General features: G+C 40.5%; 5 protein-coding genes and 1 long non-coding RNA gene across 8 annotated transcripts; 2 read left to right on the top strand and 4 right to left on the bottom strand.

Annotated features, from left to right (window-relative positions):
- Positions 1-497: 497 nt before the first annotated feature.
- Positions 498-1855, bottom strand: LOC116916378 (general transcription factor IIE subunit 2). The gene is made up of 5 exons (XM_032921609.2): positions 1679-1855; positions 1505-1609; positions 1273-1435; positions 1003-1203; positions 498-924 (listed from the first exon to the last, which is right to left on the bottom strand). The coding sequence occupies exons 1-5, from the start codon at positions 1738-1740 to the stop codon at positions 613-615; spliced, it is 843 nt and encodes a 280-aa protein (XP_032777500.2). The 5' UTR covers positions 1741-1855; the 3' UTR covers positions 498-612.
- Positions 1856-3072: 1217 nt separating this feature from the next.
- On the top strand, positions 3073-6858 carry LOC116916368 (PHD finger protein 14). The gene is made up of 15 exons (XM_032921592.2): positions 3073-3382; positions 3447-3686; positions 3744-3799; positions 3855-3963; positions 4022-4150; positions 4214-4314; positions 4382-4518; positions 4593-4697; positions 4764-4948; positions 5020-5252; positions 5324-5678; positions 5746-6182; positions 6241-6380; positions 6460-6568; positions 6631-6858. Exons 1-15 carry the CDS (start codon positions 3307-3309, stop codon positions 6643-6645), a joined length of 2427 nt encoding a protein of 808 aa, XP_032777483.2. The 5' UTR covers positions 3073-3306; the 3' UTR covers positions 6646-6858.
- LOC116916371 (aquaporin-9) lies at positions 6849-8771 on the bottom strand. Its single transcript, XM_032921596.2, has 8 exons — positions 8631-8771; positions 8424-8550; positions 8160-8297; positions 8035-8097; positions 7902-7969; positions 7690-7845; positions 7557-7618; positions 6849-7492 (listed from the first exon to the last, which is right to left on the bottom strand). The coding sequence occupies exons 1-8, from the start codon at positions 8703-8705 to the stop codon at positions 7234-7236; spliced, it is 948 nt and encodes a 315-aa protein (XP_032777487.2). The 5' UTR covers positions 8706-8771; the 3' UTR covers positions 6849-7233.
- A 682-nt stretch (positions 8772-9453) lies between these two features.
- On the bottom strand, positions 9454-13773 carry LOC116916366 (tyrosine-protein kinase Fer). 3 transcript variants are annotated; one of them, XM_032921590.2, is made up of 12 exons: positions 13632-13773; positions 13266-13361; positions 12557-13196; positions 12042-12486; positions 11783-11984; positions 11359-11709; positions 11189-11248; positions 11050-11124; positions 10751-10987; positions 10323-10689; positions 10007-10252; positions 9454-9925 (listed from the first exon to the last, which is right to left on the bottom strand). In XM_032921590.2, the coding sequence occupies exons 3-12, from the start codon at positions 13194-13196 to the stop codon at positions 9783-9785; spliced, it is 2766 nt and encodes a 921-aa protein (XP_032777481.1). In that variant the 5' UTR covers positions 13266-13361; positions 13632-13773; the 3' UTR covers positions 9454-9782. The 3 variants fall into 3 exon arrangements, with proteins under 3 accessions (XP_032777481.1, XP_045025486.1, XP_032777482.1); XM_045169551.1 differs by having other exon boundaries at positions 13266-13649; XM_032921591.2 differs by lacking the exon at positions 11359-11709 and having other exon boundaries at positions 13266-13648.
- On the top strand, positions 13551-14764 carry LOC116916376. Its single transcript, XR_004390617.2, has 2 exons — positions 13551-13690; positions 13755-14764. It is a non-coding gene; the product is annotated as an uncharacterized LOC116916376 (long non-coding RNA).
- On the bottom strand, positions 14559-17837 carry LOC123470034. Its single transcript, XM_045169553.1, has 7 exons — positions 17580-17837; positions 16945-17082; positions 16787-16867; positions 16485-16712; positions 16366-16426; positions 15231-16148; positions 14559-15162 (listed from the first exon to the last, which is right to left on the bottom strand). The coding sequence occupies exons 1-7, from the start codon at positions 17628-17630 to the stop codon at positions 15152-15154; spliced, it is 1488 nt and encodes a 495-aa protein (XP_045025488.1). The 5' UTR covers positions 17631-17837; the 3' UTR covers positions 14559-15151.
- Positions 17838-17869: the final 32 nt, after the last annotated feature.

Below are 17869 nucleotides of genomic sequence, written 5' to 3'. Positions count from 1 at the left end.
ATCAATCATTATTGGAAAGTAGATCCTATTCTTCAAACACAGTAACTGTATTCTAGAATGCAGAGAATATGGGCTAGAATGCTTACCAGGTTCAAGCGATATGGGTATTCCATTTCAGTAGAAAAAGGAAACTATTACGGCCACAAAAAAAATAATTGCATGAGAACGTAATTGTAATGATTTCAAACTTAAATCCATTCCCTAAGGTTTTCCCTAGTTTATTTTTATTCACCATTGTCACGTATAACCGATACGCTACGTTAAACAGCTGATAGTACTCTTGTTGTAAATTGAAATGACGTCATGACTCTTCGTACTAGAAATTAATTGACTGGGAGTAGAGTACGAATACGTGACTGTACAGCAAAATACGGGGTTCAAAAATCTTTGTTCAGATGTGGTCCCTCGCTTTCGTGTATGAAATGAATTGTAGCAGAGCTTGAGCTTATGGCAAGCGTTTTCGTCGTGTTTTTATTTTAAAGGTTCTAGAAACACGATTGTTATTTAGGTGTTATATTTTTGTTTTACTTCAAATCATCGATTTTGCGTTTTCTTGTAAAATACAAATTTAAAATGTCATCATACTAATGCGGGTATGAAATGACTTCACGATTATTCATATTCTTCTAAAATCTCTTTAAGATGTTCATTATCACGTGGTTTCTTAAAAGTTCGTTTCTTAGGTGCAGCTTTCCGTTTCAGTTTGGAAGGCATGACTTTCAGGCTGGTATCTTGCATAGAGCGAATGCCTTGCTTCTCCAAATATTCCTCGATTTTATTGTCGTCGATTCCGTCAACAGCGACAGATCGCCAAAGCTTTTGAAATTCATCATCGATGGGCATATGGGCTGTCTTATCGTTATAAAACAATATTTTCTTCTTATCAATGGGCCTGGTGATGTAGACGATATCTTTGTCAAGTATCTGAAAAGAGCCCCAGTATTAATAGTTTGTTTTTTTACACAAGCACTACAAGATTGAAGTAGAAGTGACACAACATACTTTCAAAATCTTTTCGTGGTTGGGTAAGGATTCTTGAATGTCATCCAGAAGAATACCTCCAAAGCCTTTTAAATCGGTTTGTCTTAAGAGCTTCAGGAGACCCTTGCGATCCCTTATTCTGTAAGGTGGCTTGAACATGTACCTGCCATCAGAGGTCACCTCAATCTTTGGATTGCTAGCCAAAGCTTCGGTTCGCAACCACTATTTTTGAAAAAGAATACATGAATTACATGTATGACTTTTACAGCTAGCTTACCATAAATACATTACCTGTGAAATTTTCATGCCAACATCAAGTTGATTAGTTTCATCAAGGATGTCTTCTAAAGTTAATGCATGGTCAGCCCCATCCTGGTGTAATGTTTTTAAGTGCTTCACAATTTTGGCTAGTACACCAAATTTATATTGGGAGCTCCCTGACATATGCTTGTAGCTGAACGATATGAAATTAATGATAGTCACAAGATTTCTACACATGAAACACAAGAATTTCTAGGCTTACTTTGTAGCATCTATCCGGGGTGCCACAGCAGTGGATTTTGGTGGTGGTTTTGTTTTCTTTTTTGTTTCATCCTCTGTCGATTCTTTTTTCTTTTTATTTTCAACCCTAAAAAGCACAAGCACAGTTGGGTGACCATCCTGAGATAATACAGTTTTCCCATTTTTATGTACTTACACTGGTGTGGCAAGAGCTCTCTTCTTAAAAGCCTCGCGTTCTCGCAGTAATGCGGGATCCATATTTCGAATGTTTTAACGCTCTGAACTTACTGACAGAAAAATATTGCAAAGGAACAAATAAATAGGTTCCGAAACGTCTTAACGACAACAACCACTACAATTCTAAACAAGCAGAAGTAGCAATAAGTCAAAAGCGACGTTGTCGCATCGAATTAATATAACATTTTCCACATTTTCACAGCCCGGATTGGCTGTTATCGGGGTCCTCGCCCCGCACCGAAAAAGATGAAAGATATTCTAATCTATGTGCGAAGGTGTGAAACATTATTTACAGCAATACAGCACCCAAAGAGATCCACACAGGATCCACATCTACACCAGTGAGCATCGTGAAGGTGAGTGAACTACTGAGCTGGAAAGCGGGATCGAATTTTGGATTTTCTGAATTTGACTGTCCAATGTTATTAATGTGTTCGAGGTCACTGCTAATGAGTATGTTAGTAGAGGCGGAGTCTCTACTACGTCAGGGCTTCTGCTTTATGCTACCTCTACCCTAAATTTTATTTCGAGAAAGCCACGTTGCTTTCCTCATAAAGAAAAGCGATAAATTTACCAAGTTTTCCTTTTAATTCGTAAATCTAAGCATTTTCTCTAATTAGCGGTTAGCCCTGATCGGCTGTAATCCGGGTAATACGCTGCCCCGAAATGCCTACCCCGATTGACGGACACCGATCCCCGCTATTCTTTCAAGTTTTTAACTTTTCCATGTTCCTTTCATAATCACAATTCACATTCGCAGTTTCACTACGTTTACGAAGTTGAAACAAGGGAACATCTTTGCTTTAGTCACTTTATATTGAAAAACATGAAATATCATCGACTGAATTTAAAAAAAAATTTTTCCAAACATTTTAAACCAAGACAATGGTACAGATGGTGACATGCTGTATCAAAGCTTTCCAAAGCTTTCTCAAAAACCAGAAAGCTATTTTATTGTTCAAAACTTTTTATATCTTCTATTTTCTATTTTATTTTACAACTATCTATCCGCGCCTATGTATTCCTCTCACCGCTACACGGTATGGAATTTGGAAATAAGAAATTGATTTACAGAAGTATACTAATATGTTTAGATGCTTTAGCTTATTCATTTAATTTTCATTAAACAAAGCTAACCTAAAATTGTGTCAAACTCGAATAGCGCTTGCTAGACGAACCACCAGAGATTGTGGTAAAATTTTGATATTTAGATTTAAATGGCACAAACTAAATAAATTACAAAATTTCGTAGCTTCCTTGTCATAGACTACGACAATGAAGATTTAGAAAACTTAATTTATTTAGTGTTGAATTACCACCAGGTGGCTCGTAAGCAGACAGTTAATGCGCCCTCTCAATTGATCTGCGACGGGCAAATGCGAATTTGTTACCGATAAGGGTCTCTTCTAGTTCATATGCATTTGCCTTATGGCGAAATTGTTATCCAGTTTTATGTTATATGAAAATGATTTTGAATGACAAGTGAATAAGCTTATTAGCTAGATTCGTTCAGTTATTGAAAATTTCGTTCCTCGTTAAAAATTTGTTCGGTGTCCCCAACTTTCATTTATAAGATTTATTTCCATCATGAGCGAAAATGCAGAAAAAGGAAAAATTTCTCCAGATGATTTGCCAAATATCAATTTTATGTACAAAACTATGTGTAGGTTAAGAAGTGGCAATTTATTCAAATTATTAAATATTAAAGTTTGGTGTTTCTTTTTTAGTGGCCCGTGACCCTAGTAAAAGAAGAGTCAAACCAACTCCAACAGTTGAATTGTTTCCCTTGACAATAGAGTCAGAATCTGAAGATTCAGATTTTAAAATAGAAGAAGATGACTCTGATTCAGCATCTGGTTCATCGTCTGATTCTATTGATGAATCAGAAACAGAGAGTGAAGAACTGTCCGAATCTGAACAAAACAAAACACTCGTGAATGGTACATCTACAGGGCCAGCCACTGAAGGTCAGACATAATGTTTTAGTTGTTTCATACTGTTGTATTTACAATTTTACCTTTCAGTGTCCGTGAAGGTCCAAGAACCTTTTGTTCCATACAAAGCGCTGGACTATCAATTGGTAAATATTGCAAAAAATTCTTCAAACTTAAAAAAATGTCAGTTTCCTTTTGTAGCCTCCAGAAATACCACAAGTTAGAGTTTGCTGCATATGCCTGGGGACACATAGCTCAGATGTAAATGAAGTGGTTGAATGTGACTCATGTGGAATATTAGTTCATGAAGGTAATAACCTTTAATGGAATCCTGTGCTGTTACTAATTTTGGCATTTGTAATTAAAAGGATGCTATGGTGTAACTGAAAGTGGAAGTGTGTCCAGCACTGCTTCATCTTGTTCAACAGAGCCATGGTTTTGTGAACCTTGCCAAGGAAATGTCATGAATCCCCCTTGTCAAATGTGCCCTAACCTAGGTAAGCTAGTACCTCATAAATTAAAAAGCAATTACTGCAAGTTTGACACATATTTCTTGTTAGGAGGGGCACTCAAAGAAACAGATACTGGGCTTTGGGTTCACCTAGTCTGTGCTTTGTATACACCTGGGGTTGCGTTTGGTGAACTAGACAAGCTGACCCAGGCAAGATTATAATTTTCACATACAGTTACATTTTTTACGAAACGATATTTTTTGTTATGGATTATAGGTCACTTTGTTTGAAATGCCTTATTCCCGCTGGGGTGCCAAATCATGCTCACTGTGTTCTGATCCATGGTTAAGTCGAACAGGGGTCTGTATCGGATGCGACGCTGGAATGTGCCGCACTTTTTTCCATGTCACTTGGTAATTGTCAGCTTCCGCATTAATAGCACAAATATGTCATCACTAGTTTCGGTATGAATGACCTCTTATTGCAGTGCTCAACGCGAAGGACTTCTTTCAGAAACATTTCACGAAGAAACTGTCCAAGCAGATCCTTTCTACGCAAACTGTAGGCTGCATACAGACAAAAGCACAATCAAGTAACGCAGTTTTTTTGTCGTCCGATTAAACATTTTGGCGGTTCACTTCATTTCTATATGTTGTAGGAGAAGGAAACAAAATTATTTGTCTCATCAAAGACACCTCGTATGGTGGACCAATAAAAGAAACACTGGGCGTGAACTGTTGACTTCGGGGCAAAGCGAAGATGTCTCGCTGCGTCGGATTCTCCGGAAGTTAGGACGGCAAAGAGTCAAATTCCAAACAAAACATTGGCCTCGTGCAAGCTGGGGTATATTTCATAGTTTCATTTTGTATAATTTCTTTTTTCGGCTAAACAAAAATGTTTACACTTCCATTCAGTTCCAACCCAAAAAATGCCACGTTTACTGACTACCTCTGCGTCGGCGGTGCGGCGTTTACGCGCCAAAGCCGTGCTTATGGCTGTCGATGTAGAGGCGGAAGAAGTTCGTGAAGCTCAAGTATCAGCATTAGCCGACCTCCCTCGAAAATGGCACATACCACCGGCCTTCTCTGTTGAATTTATTGCTTACGTTCTCGATAGAGAACGCAGGATTGCTCAGCTTAGGGAACAGGTTTGTTATTGCGATTGCAATCTCATTGTAACCATTGATTCGTTTACTTCAATTTGATTGTAAATGATTAGACAACTTCCATGAAAGAAGAGTCACGTGAGTTGGATGACAGTGAGAAACAATGGCGGTTGCGATATGATTGCCTTATTGAAGAGCAGAATTTATTAAAAAGCCGGGAAGCAGCTTTCAGAAATCAACTAAGTACGTTGCATCACATTCTGTCGGCCGTTTCTCCTAAACGGGGTTTTAATTACCCCACAAGTCCAAGAAGAAGTAGCGAAGAAGGCACCTCTGCTAGCAGACGTTCCAGTCGGCCGTCGCCTCCGGCAAAAATCCGGCCTAACCGAGATAGTGTTGAGAGTGTTCCATCTCAAACCGAAAATTCCAATCAAAGTTCGCAAGATTTTTGGGTTGCTGATATCCGAGGTACAGTTTGGTTGCCAGTAAAAGTCAAACAATCGCATATAATTATTATGATTTTCTTTGCATATAGCGGGACCCTCAAACCGCCTCCCAAACATGATGCAGGAAGGACAAAGTGGATCCACTAGTACTAAAGATGTGAGTCCACGTATGATTCTTAAGCGAGTCATGAAATCCGCTTCGCCTTATTTAGTGAACAAGCAGAAAAAAACTAGAATAGAGGACACAAGTGAAGGCCTAGCAGTATCCCTGAAATCCATTCCTTCAGGCTGTGTTCAAATTGAGCGACTTAATCATTCTGCTACTCCTGTTTCAACGAAAGCCGAACGGTCTACTCAGCTGACAATCTCTCCGACCTATAAGGCTAATGGTAACGCTTCCGCGACGCCCTCACAACATGGTGAAGTGCCAAAACTTATGATAAAACTGAAACCGATTCTGCCTAAAGCCACTCAGTCAGGATTTCCTTTTATCTTTACCAATTCCGATTCGGAACATTCGCAGCCGGTAAAGAAATCGATTTTTTCATTCTGTAATATTTCTTAGTCGTCTGGAATTTATTTAGATCCGAAGCCGCAGCCCATCCGCCACTCGGCCAGAATCGAGCTCTGTTAGCGCGTACGTTGAGAGTGCTGTGCGTACTCCAGTAATACCCATTGTGTGTTCAGTTTGCTCGCGTAACGGAATTAAATCAGACACTGTCAGGTAAGGCTGCCAGCCTTGTTTTATGTAAATAAGTTTTTTGATTGACTCAATTCTATGGTAATGATGTTCAATTTGAAAGTTGCGATGAATGCCAACGGGTGTTCCACTTTGGTTGCCTTGATCCACCTCTCAAGAAAACGCCGAAGCAGCGCGGTTATTCATGGCATTGCGCTGAATGCGACCCTTCGGTAGTTATTTGCCATTTTTTTTTTCTTCGGTTATATTTTAATCAAGTGTCACTTTTTGTTAGGAACAAAGTGATTGAATGCTTTCCACGACAGGCCTATCCATCGCCTGTCAGCGTCCTTCGTCGGTATTTCTCATTTGATGTTCGAATATGCTAAACTAATACGAAGGTCAACAGTGTCACGGATGAAAAAACATGGAGACCGTTTGGATTTAACTAGGTTTTGATACCAAACAAAATTGTCAGAGAATGTCAAAGAATGAGAATCATACACTAACTTATATGGCAAAACGAGAGTGTATTTCCCGGTCCCCTTGAAAGTAACTCAATGTCATCTTTTACATAACGTGAACAAGCTAAGTATTTAGGTTTTTCTTAATCTATGTACGACGAAAAAATAATTAGTTCCCAATCTCGGGTGTTAATTTACTAGTGTGGCTTTCTCTTCTAGGACATGTGCTTTTTCGTAGGTTGCGTGGAGGCTAATTACAGTAGTTAGAGCGGTCATCTCGACATCAGTGTGGGATTTTACCGCTATTCAATCCAGCTTGAAATGTTGTCGATATTAAAGGAAGATCGCTACTTTGCCTGTCATCAATCGGATGCTGGTACCAGAGTATCCCAACCTGGATCACCACAAGCTTCACATCATCCTCCAAAGAAGGCCTACCAACGTAGGCCTACCCTTGGCAATTCGACCATTGGTGAAGCATGGTATTCCTCACGTATGGCCTTGACATTGCTTAATTCGATCTCGAGTTGTTCCTGTTCCTTTCGCTGTATTTGTTGTTCATGCTCGACCTTCATTAGATCTGTTTTGTCGGAAGGGCGGAGCTTTAAGAGAAGCTCAAAGATGCAGACTCCTAAAATGGCTCCGATATGGGGTCCGGCGATGAAAATCCAAAACCCGTTATAATCTCTGAAACTGAAAGTATCAAACACATTTACAATCAATGAAAGTTGCATTCACTTAAAGGATACCTGCTTACCTGAAGACTCCAGAGCCCCATCCGCCAAAGTACGATGTTATGCGAGGACCCAAATCGCGGGCCTACAGATGTATTGGAATCAGTAATCAGCGTTCATTCCATATTTTGTTGCTCGCTAGGAAAATTAACTCACCGGGTTCAAAGCGTAACCACTGTTAGCCCCATAGGATAATCCCATGGCCAACAAGGCGAAGCCGATATAGAAAGGTTGCAGGAAAGCAGGAACCTTAGAGTATCGTTTGTCTGTTGTTGCACAAATGACTAACATGAAAATCATGGTAGCCAAAATCTACAAGAAAACGACAGTTAAGATACACCCCCTTGACATCTATAGTAACTACTAACCTCTTCAACTAAACAGAGACCCGATGACGAATAAGGAGCTGGATAATTAGCAAATATTGCCGCCGTTCCTATTTCGTCGACATTGACATCGTTTTATAGCAATTTATACAATAAAGGTAAGTGGCTTTAATACCTGGGTCAGCCGCATTTTTCTGAATGCGAAATTCTCCATTTACTCTGCCTTCCATTATTGCCTCTTAATTAATAAAAAAAAAGTTAGCAAATTCAATAGGAAAACTGGAAGAAAGTTCAATGTACCGTAATAAACGCCTAGAACTGTTCCAGACGCAGCTAGAGCTCCCAGATATTGCGCAAACCAGTAGATGGGAAGTTTCTTCCATTGAAACTTACGAGTGATGGCCAGGGCCAGCGTTACTGCCGGATTTAAGTGACCACCTAAAAAATCAATCAGTAGGTAACAACAACATTACTTTCTAACAAGCTCATGATTGATCTTGCTTCTTGCTAGTTTGAATTATGAATTCTTAACACGTAAAGACAACTAAAGTGAAGGGGCAATACCTGATACGTTGGCCGATACCAGGATACCTAACATACAGCCTAAAGCCCAGCCCCAATTGATGGCAAAATAGTCTCCTTTCTGGCCATGAGTTAACTGAGCTTGCGCTACACTTCCGTTGCCAATAACCTTCATTTGAATAATTTCTTAGGTTATTAAAATCAATTTTTGAAAACATTAAATTAATTTAAAACATTGATTATACTTACAACTAAAACGTAGGTCCCAACAAACTCTGCAAAAGCAGCGCGTACCATAAGTGGAATGCAAAACCTCGGACGCATTTTAATATCAGGGACACTGTATTTGCAGCAGTCAATCTTGCTCAGCCGAAGTCCAAACAGAGTCTGAAGTTGAGAGCCTGAAATGCAAATATTAATATAGGATTTGTTTGGTCACAGCACAAGGAAAAAATCATGCCCAACCAATCAGTAACATGCAAAGGAGGGCTCATTGAAAATAGACTTGAAATGCATTGGCTTATGGTTAGAAATGAGGAAAAAATCAACAACGGAAACGGAACGGGGTAAGGTTTCTCCCTTTCGTTGTGTTCATCGATTGTTGTTTTTTTCTTTTCAGTTTAGCCACTTATTGATTCATTACCAATCTTATGCTGGTTGCGAGTTCAATTTTTCGAGACTGCCAAAGGCATGGAACTTTCGGCTATGAACTGTAGACTGCGTTTGAAAGAAGTTCCTGTGGACGGCCAGCTTTTATGAATGTGTCCAGAGTTGTCCAAGTGGATCAAGCTTTAACATATTGGCTGTGTGAAAAACTACATTGATCTTAAATAATTCATCGCGTGTCCCTGCGTAGGGTTCTATTGGAGGACTTTATAATAACAAATCGTGACCGGCAATAATCATAAAGCTAACGACAACCTCATCAATTCCTGACACCTACAACTCCAATTTGGCTATAATGCAATATCTGGCGCTGAATGGCTTGTGTTCGTAGGTCAGTATTGAACAGAATGACTGATTTATTTAAGGCACATGTGACGGTTTATTTTGCATTTCAGAATGAAGAGGATGAAAAAAAAAAACGTTTTATTTTTTATTTTTTAATACAAATGCAAATGGTTAGACCTGGCAGTATAATTCAGGACAATTTGATTAGGCCAATAATTTAAATAGATTTTTCATTAGCTTTAAAATATTTTGAAAACAAAAACAAGAACTATTATAAACTTGCATGCAACTTAATAAAAACGTGTAGCACCGTAACTTCCATCTGGCGCGACAACTTGCCAGTTTCATCATCACACAGAAACGAAGTGAAATCGTGATGGGATTAATGATTTGATCATTATATGGCTTTTTTTTCTTTTTTAACTTTTGTGTTCGATTATTTGATCTCTATTATGACATTTCTTTCATCATCTCGTCCAATAGGTCACAAATTTCTTCGAAATGCGGCCGTCGTTCAGGTTCATATTCCCAGCAACGACGCATCAATCGATACATTTCATCAGGAGTTCCTTCAGGTGCAGGCATTCGATAGCCTTGAATGATAAATATTTGTAGAAAATCAGGTTACAAATTATGCTTGAATATAGGACTTGGAAACACGTATCTTGAAATACCTGCACTAATCATTTGTCTAGATCTGGTGTTGGACAGGCCACTGTACGGCGTTCCACCCCTAGAAAACACTTCCCAGGAAAGAACACCGAAACTCCAAACGTCGCAGAGTGATGTGTATTTTCCATAATTCAACGCTTCTGGGGCTGTCCACTTGATAGGTATCTGTTTCATTCCGTCCGAAACGATATATTCTTGCTCTTCACGGGACATCCCAAAGTCCGAGATTTTAACAACGTTATTTTCACCTTTAATGTAAATAAGGAAAGACCTTGTTAATAACTGCCCTAAGCAATCACGCGAAGTAACCAGACTTACCAACAAGGCAATTGCGAACAGCAAGATCACGATGGATACAATTTCGTGATTCTAAGTAGGCCATGCCAGCGGCGACATCCACGCACATAGCCATCAATTGTTTGGTGGTTAACTGAACGTTTTTTTGACGCAGGTAATTTAATAACGAGCCGCCTGGCACCAGTTCCATTACAATCATGATAGGTTGCTTTTGGACACAGATACCAATAAAACGAACAACGTTTGGGTGCTCGTATTGTTTCAATATGCGACCTTCCTGCAAAAATTTCTTTTTTTGCTCGTCAGGAAGGGTATGGCGGCAAGTCTTAACGGCCGCCAATACGCCGGTGTGGCGCAATCGAGCTCTGTATACGTCTCCAAAATTACCCTATCCAAAGATAATAAGATATTATTTTTTAAACCGTCAATTTAGAGCAAAAATGACTTACACTCCCTATTTTTTCAACCAGTTCGACGTCATCATTATTCAGTTCCCATGTCTCTCTGGGTACTGAACGCTTCAAAATGGCACCAGACTTCGTAGTAACTGGCAATCCGCATTCTTGCTGGTGGGCAATCAATTCCTGCACGGTTGGAAAAGCTGGACCTTCAAATCGATACAGCCCTTCGGCAGTCGTCTGAACGATGAAGTGTTTATGCCCAGCCCAGGCTACTGATAACACAACCTATTTGCAATCATATAGAAAAAGCGTGTTCTGATTGACGATTTAATTCATAATAATAGTACTTGACGTTCTTCATGACGCATGGTCTCACGAACTAGGAAATCACCGTCATTCACAAGCAATCGAACTACTTCTTCCTACAAAGTAAAAGTAAACTCGTTAGGGAGGCGCAAGGACGAAGTTAAATAGGAAACTGCTTGCCCTAGGAAGTACGCCATGAAACCACTCCTTCTCCGATAATCCAGCAGCGATTTTTGCATTCTAAACGAAAAAAGGTACATTAGTCAATAAAATAAGAAAATGAAGAAGACTGAGAATCGATGACGTTCGAATCACTCATGCTGCTTTATTAAATTTCATGCTACACTTACTGCAATTGGCGACGCGTTCGGGGTGGGTGGAAGAGGAAGTGGGAAGATATCAAGATTCTGGCCATTTTCTACGACAGGCGTTGCAAGAGTGTTTAGTGGAAGAACGGTGGTCTCCTCAAACTCAGGTGCAGCACCACCTTCCTGCGGAACAAACTGCGTTCCTGTTGCTTCGTCCATTTTTGTCATAGTTGGTTCTTCTCTTGTTTCCTGATTGGCCTTCAACCTGCTACCCGGTGATGCTGGAGGTGTCATCGACTTACGACTGAATGGCCGTTTTAAAATATCCACCAAAGACTGTCCTCGTCGCTTACCCAGCGATGTATTGTTGTTTCCCGTCGTCATTAAGGATGGCTATATTTTCGTGCATAGTTTTTAGTTCATGCTCAAGCTTTATTTACGTGCATAAAAATGATGCACCGATTACCGTATTAAGTTCATCCAGGCTAACCGATGTCGACACTGATTCGCTAGATAGGTGCAGCTCACAACCGGAAGGCACTTGCCCGGACAAGGCCGTCACGGCTTCACCAATCGTGTCTACTTGACGCTGCCATTTCTGCTCAAGGCAACGAAATTCACCTACTTGCCGCCTGCATCCTTCTATCTGACGTCTGATGTTTGATAATCTGCAATAAGGAAAGTCGTTTAGAAATGCCAAAGCTTGTAATTGATCGAGTGCTTACTCTTTTTCCGATGACCCTTCTTTTTTCAGCGCCATTAATTCAGCTTCCAGTTTTTGTAATGCAGTTTGCTTCAGTGCCAGTTCGTTCTGCACGGAGCTGAGTCTCTGTTCCAGTAAACGTAGTTTCTGCTTCAGTGCTTCCAACGTCAAATCATCGACGGCTACCCGGTCTGGCCGCAATGGATTGGAATGGTTGTTATCCTGCAGCGCACTTAGTTTTGCATCAAAAATGGGGGGCTGAGCAGCAATTGGAGCTGATTTATTTTTTTCAATGAACTCCTTGAATTCACTTTCTGGGTTAATTTCATCCACGCGTGCTTGAAGCATGTTAAATAGTAATTTAAATGGCTCTGAGCTGAAATCGGAATATTGCGATATTTCTTCTATGACAGTATGGCATTGATGTAGTATGTCTTCTTGGACAACCTGTTGGAACTCCAGTAGGCCTGGCGTAAGGAAACGAAAACAAACGTGAACAGATGGTAAGAAACTATCTATACAATTTTACAGTGTTACCGGGTAAGAGAACAGTGCGAAAATCTCTTTCATAGTCAGCTGATTCGAGAAGATTAAGGACGTAGTCATTATGGGCGATATGAAGTCGTTTGACGGCACGTTGAAATTTTTCTTTTATCACTTCTTCGGATTTCTTACTAGATCCTTTACTCTTTGGATTTGAGGTTAATTCTTCATATTTGGTAAAGCTTGCTTTGTAACCATCTACTGATTTTTCATATTCAATTTTTGCCCTATGAACAGATTCCTGAAGAGCAGTTGATTCAGCAACCAATCTGTTGTATTCTTCTTGGTAAAACTTACGAGTATTCCTTTTGTCATTCAAAAGGGCATTTAACTTTTCTAGAGTAATGTTTGATAGAAAATCTGCATTTTGCTTTAGAAGGCTGGCAATTGTTTCAGAATTTTCTATTGCTGTGTGCACAGCCAGCGATAACAAACTCCCTGAAAGCTCTTCAGTTTTTTCAAATTTTGATGTGATGGAAGACAGAGAAACTAAGGCACTGGCATAGTCTCTATCACATTTTATCCTAAGAACCAACCATCTTTTGAGGTTTTCAAGAAGTTTTAACTCAGCATCTTGTCGTTGCAGCAAGGCTTCGTGGGAATTTTTGCCTTGAAGGCTAGAAGAGAATCCCATCTAGAAGTTGTGGTATAATAAAGGTAAACAATAATGTAATATAGTAGTGGGGGATAAAAAAATCATTACCTTTGATAAGAAAAAATTAGTTAACTACACATTTCACCAAGAGCTTCTGCAACATGTAGCTGCCTCAACATGGATGTTCAATTCACAGGGTGATGGCTAAAGAAAATATGTCCGACACTTGATTAAAAATTCACGCCCGAAGCGATATTTAGCTTTCAATCAGGTGTGCTGGGTACACCTTTTACAAAACTTGGCTGTAAAGGAAACTAAAAACGACGAAAGAAAGACCTCTTTGGTGATAGTTGCCTCGCAATAAAAACTTCGTCGATAAAATAGACAATTGCGAAGGTATGTTATCCACACTCTCACCACTCACCGAGACACAAGCGTAGGGATATGGAAGATGTGAAACTGTTGCGTGCTCACCTGCTGTGCATGATGACAACAAAACCCGCATGAAGAATCTGGGATTGGCCTGCCGCAAGGTATGTATGTTTTTTGTTTTTTTTCAATAGGTAAGTCAACTAAATTTCGCTGCCATCTATTAAGTTCCTTTAGAAGCTCGATTACAATGAATAACCACCACCGAAGAAATCCGAGGTGAGAATGCTGCGTGTTGTTAACCGGGATCCTACACCGTCATCAGCAGCCGGGAGCTGGGTTAGCACTAGGTGTACATACTACCTGGATGACGAAACAACATATCCAAGAGCTGATTGTTACGCTCAAAAGAACAGGGCAGGACACCCACGCACCAGAATTTTTCAAGTGTGGAAAACACTTCCGGCTGCAACAAAGATGAAACCGGAATGGACTTATGAAATAGAAAAAAACGCGATTTCCGGTACTCTGCCAAAAACAGCAGCAACGCTGTGAATGAACATGTATTTATAAACTGTCCAATCGGTGCAATACCTGACGGACCAGGGTGATCAGCCACCCTCAGCATAGCAAAATAAAAATACCCTTTCCTGGAGGGCGCTCGCCAGCGAGAGCGATTTAATTTTAGCTGACGGACCTGACGTGACTCGAAAGAAACTTCCTCGGCGAGTTCTGGAAGTTTCATCGTCTAGCCTCAAGAGACGTTCACATACAAGCAACGGTTTGGAGTTCCTAATTTTTTTCTTGACGACGGCAGAGCCAGAATTGTTTACTAGCTCGTGAATCAGCAGTAAAAACTGTCGTCTATGTTTGACGCTTGGTTAGACAGTTCTATTGGGTCACAGAGCTACGACCAACCGTGCGAAAATCACGCAAACCATCACTACAATGAAAATTGCGTGAAGAAAAAAAAAAGAACTAAAAGTAAAAAAAAAAAAAAAAACAGCATCCGGGTCAAATCCACACATAAAGCACGATATAACAGTCGTGTATAAAGGTTAAAGGCTCAAAAGTAGAACTGTATTCTTTCCACCGATGAAAAGAATAAAAAAAAAAACAAACACGGTCAATGGACGGGTAAATCGAAAATGGAACATAAAAACATACATCGGATTGGATTAATGGCATTAAAGGCCTCCTGGTAATGCACCATACAAAGGCACACAAGGACGAAAACATCAATATTCACGCCACAACATTTACGAAAAGAAAAACTTTGTGATTTCTTTTCTACACACCCGAAATACCATTAAAAAGGTGACTATTCGGATGGATCCTCCATGGAAATTCAAAAATGACGAACATTTTCGGCACAAAAAAAAAAGTTAACACATATTTACTAGAAAAACAGCAAGAGATTTCACATACGAGGCAACGATTGAAGATCCTGTCCGGCTTCCGGAATGTCGTTCTACACTATTTACAAGGAGAGGATAAATGTAGTTCCTTTTTGGAACCGGGAACCCACGTAGGGCGATGGCGATAGACTGGAATGAGTAGGCAATTGTTTCAGACGTATCCTCCATTTCATTGGCATCATTAAACCATGGCTTCAAGCAAGACTATCAGTAATGACCTGAAGGTAACAAGATGTACTCATTTTTCATGCTCAATTTAAGGTAATATGCACTTGGCTAAAGTTACCTTGATCATATCCACTTCTAGACCCATAGTTATTCTGATGAACAGCTGATCGCGTGTATCCGTTGGACATCGTCCCCACGTCATATGTAGTGGATGAGACGCCAAAAGTTGAAACATTGGTGGTTGTTGCTATACTGGGTGTTGGAGAATGGCCATGCAAATTGTTGCTCGTATGCCCGTTAGCCGGTAGTGGCATAGCACTTCGTTGCCCGTGCCAATTCGAGTAGCTTGAATGAGCTGAGGGTGGCCGATAGTCGAGATCGACGTTTGCTGAAACGGAGTAGACTGAATTGGGGCGAGAACTTTGGTAAAGTGGGTTCGAATGGCCAGCAGGATGCGGCGGAAGTTGAGCCGGTGGCCGACTAGTAGGCGGCGGACCAGATCGGCTGGGTAACCGCTCCCGGTTTACTGGAGGTGGTGGTGGGTAACCGCCATTGGGATGAGATGAAGGAAAGTAGGCCGGCAAAGCTGGCATCGAATCATTCGACGTTGATGACTCGTCCATTAACCTATTGACGGGATTAACATAACGCTTCTTGCGCAAAGATTCTCTTCCGGAACTTCGTGTCGTTGACGTCAGTGTGCCGTTTTGCATTTCTCTTCCTGATAATGTACCACTACTATATGCTTCATTAACCATGCCAACCGACACGGATGTCCCTGTATTGTATCCTGCAGGATTCGTATTGGCCCGATTCCTTTGGCTACTCCGAGAATGTCGTCCACTGCCACGTCCGCTTCGTCGCTTAACTCGCCTTGGAGTCATTGGTCGATTGGGGTCGTTACTGTTGCTAATTGTGTTTAATTGCTGAGCATTTAGCTCCATTTCGTCCTCCAACGGTGAACTCCGACCACGAGTGGAGCTATACTGAACCGAGTATAAGGACGTGGCCCTGCTACGTGGCTTACGTTGAACATCTGCATCAAAAGAAGGTCTGCGTTACGAGATGCATGAATATTTTGCATGAGACTGGCCACGATGAGAATTCAAACAAAGTTCAACAACATTTACAGTATTTATTCTCGGAAGGTCAGTCACGCCAACTTCTAATCGTGAATGTGGCATTCCGTCTCTCCGTGTTACTTTCTACCGGAAATTCCAATAAGGAGATAACATCCAAGGAAAACTACTTACACATTTCTTCTTCTGCTGTATATCTTCGAAGTATAAGAACCGCACTCAAGAACGCGATCGGCTAAAGAAGAAAAACTATGAAAGCGAATTCCATACTATGACTGGTTTCGAATTAATACCGCTAATATAAGCTGCACAGCAGCATGAATAACTTCAACGTAGTAATAGTTGAGAAGGCAGCCGTCAACCCAATCGGGTCGGGGCGGTCGGAGAACATCGGCCAACTGCACGTTAATGTGGAGTGGTGTTGCCAATGATCCGTTGACAGTAAAGTAAGGCCGGCAACCAATTCCATTAACTTCCCACCATGAAGCGGCACCCGTTCCGAGGTTGAGTACATCACTATTCTAGATTCATAAAAGGGAAAAAAATTGCTAAGTTTAAAAAAACAAACCATTTCTCTGTTTGACGGGATGCTCACCTTATCTAGTGCACCAACATCGAGGTAGAAGCAGATGATAAAAAGATTCCATGCCAACCACACAAAGAGCCACACAGCAAACTAGGATAAGGAAAAAGAAGACAAGGTTATTGGTTTTCAATTCTGACAGCTGTGCACAAACTTGTGAGGCTTCTTACAGTGATGAGATAACTTTTCCTATACTGGTAACCACCAAAGAACCCAATTATGATAAAGATGATGTGGAGAAAATTGGCTGCAATAGGCAACCACTGGTAGCCAAGCAAATCAAATACTTGTCTTTCTATTGTTGAGATCTATACAATGATAAAGAGAGAAGAAAAAAAAAGATGAAAATGAGAAAACGTCTGAGTTTCTTACGGCAAACTCTTTGTTTACAATAGCCGTAATCAACAGTTCACAAGGAATTCATATGGTTCTTTAACAGGATAGCGAGATCAAGAGTAATTGTTTTACGGTCGAGTAATTTCCGGCCAAACGGCTGTGGGAAAAAGAAAAATTCCGGGAGCCAAAAACACTTTTTTGGCTTAATTACGCACTCAAATGAGAGACGACGGCTACCAAAAGCCCTGAAGGCTTCGTCCCCCCTTGTTGTATCAGAGGGGGAAGATCGTTTCGTCCCAGCAGTCCTCTAGGGCGTTTTTCTATTTTGTTTATTGTTTTTTTTATCTTTTTTACATTTTTTTGTTTGTATTGTGCAAACAAATCTGAAAGTGGTCCAGTCCGGTGTGTCAACAAATGCCAACTTTCACTATAACGCAGGTGGCACAAAGAAAATTTGTATTTTACTCACCAACTGTAGAGTGCATATTGTGAATAGGAAAAGCCTCTGGTTGCAAGCCATATTTCACTTGATTGATTTTAGACGTCGATCACAGCTAATGATAATCCGAATAGGCACGTTCGAATTTAGTTTGAAATGAGTCGTCCACTCTCTTCATCATCGTTGTAGAGATATTGAAACAATAACTTGCCAAACAGTGGCTTCCATTTCTCCACTAGCTTCTTCACGAATACACAGTTGCGTATGCTCTGCTACATGAATACCTCGGCATACCCGACGACGCCTTCAAGTTCCTCAAG

Source organism: Daphnia magna, linkage group LG2 (assembly GCF_020631705.1).
Source record: "Daphnia magna isolate NIES linkage group LG2, ASM2063170v1.1, whole genome shotgun sequence".
In the NCBI taxonomy this organism is placed as follows: Eukaryota; Metazoa; Arthropoda; class Branchiopoda; order Diplostraca; family Daphniidae; genus Daphnia; species Daphnia magna.
This window is presented reverse-complemented; position numbering and strand designations above follow the sequence as displayed.

Coding starts and splice junctions, on each gene's coding strand:
- LOC116916371 (XM_032921596.2), bottom strand. CDS start 8,705: ATGCGTCCGAGGTTTTGCATTCCACTTATGGTACGCGCTGCTTTTGCA. Junction 8,098..8,159: donor AGTTCTAGGCGTTTATTACG/GTACATTGAACT, acceptor TTATTAATTAAG/AGGCAATAATGGAAGGCAGA. Junction 7,970..8,034: donor GAAAAATGCGGCTGACCCAG/GTATTAAAGCCA, acceptor TCGACGAAATAG/GAACGGCGGCAATATTTGCT.
- LOC123470034 (XM_045169553.1), bottom strand. CDS start 17,630: ATGGCTTGCAACCAGAGGCTTTTCCTATTCACAATATGCACTCTACAG. Junction 16,868..16,944: donor GGAAAAGTTATCTCATCACT/GTAAGAAGCCTC, acceptor TCCTTATCCTAG/TTTGCTGTGTGGCTCTTTGT. Junction 16,149..16,365: donor TACAGCAGAAGAAGAAATGT/GTAAGTAGTTTT, acceptor CTTTTGATGCAG/ATGTTCAACGTAAGCCACGT.
- LOC116916368 (XM_032921592.2), top strand. CDS start 3,307: ATGAGCGAAAATGCAGAAAAAGGAAAAATTTCTCCAGATGATTTGCCA. Junction 4,698..4,763: donor ACAGACAAAAGCACAATCAA/GTAACGCAGTTT, acceptor TATATGTTGTAG/GAGAAGGAAACAAAATTATT. Junction 5,679..5,745: donor TTGGGTTGCTGATATCCGAG/GTACAGTTTGGT, acceptor CTTTGCATATAG/CGGGACCCTCAAACCGCCTC.
- LOC116916366 (XM_032921590.2), bottom strand. CDS start 13,196: ATGGGATTCTCTTCTAGCCTTCAAGGCAAAAATTCCCACGAAGCCTTG. Junction 11,985..12,041: donor GAAGGGTCATCGGAAAAAGA/GTAAGCACTCGA, acceptor TCCTTATTGCAG/ATTATCAAACATCAGACGTC. Junction 11,125..11,188: donor TTCATGGCGTACTTCCTAGG/GCAAGCAGTTTC, acceptor TTTACTTTGTAG/GAAGAAGTAGTTCGATTGCT.
- LOC116916378 (XM_032921609.2), bottom strand. CDS start 1,740: ATGGATCCCGCATTACTGCGAGAACGCGAGGCTTTTAAGAAGAGAGCT. Junction 1,610..1,678: donor AGAGCTCTTGCCACACCAGT/GTAAGTACATAA, acceptor TGTGCTTTTTAG/GGTTGAAAATAAAAAGAAAA. Junction 1,204..1,272: donor TTGGCATGAAAATTTCACAG/GTAATGTATTTA, acceptor TTTCAAAAATAG/TGGTTGCGAACCGAAGCTTT.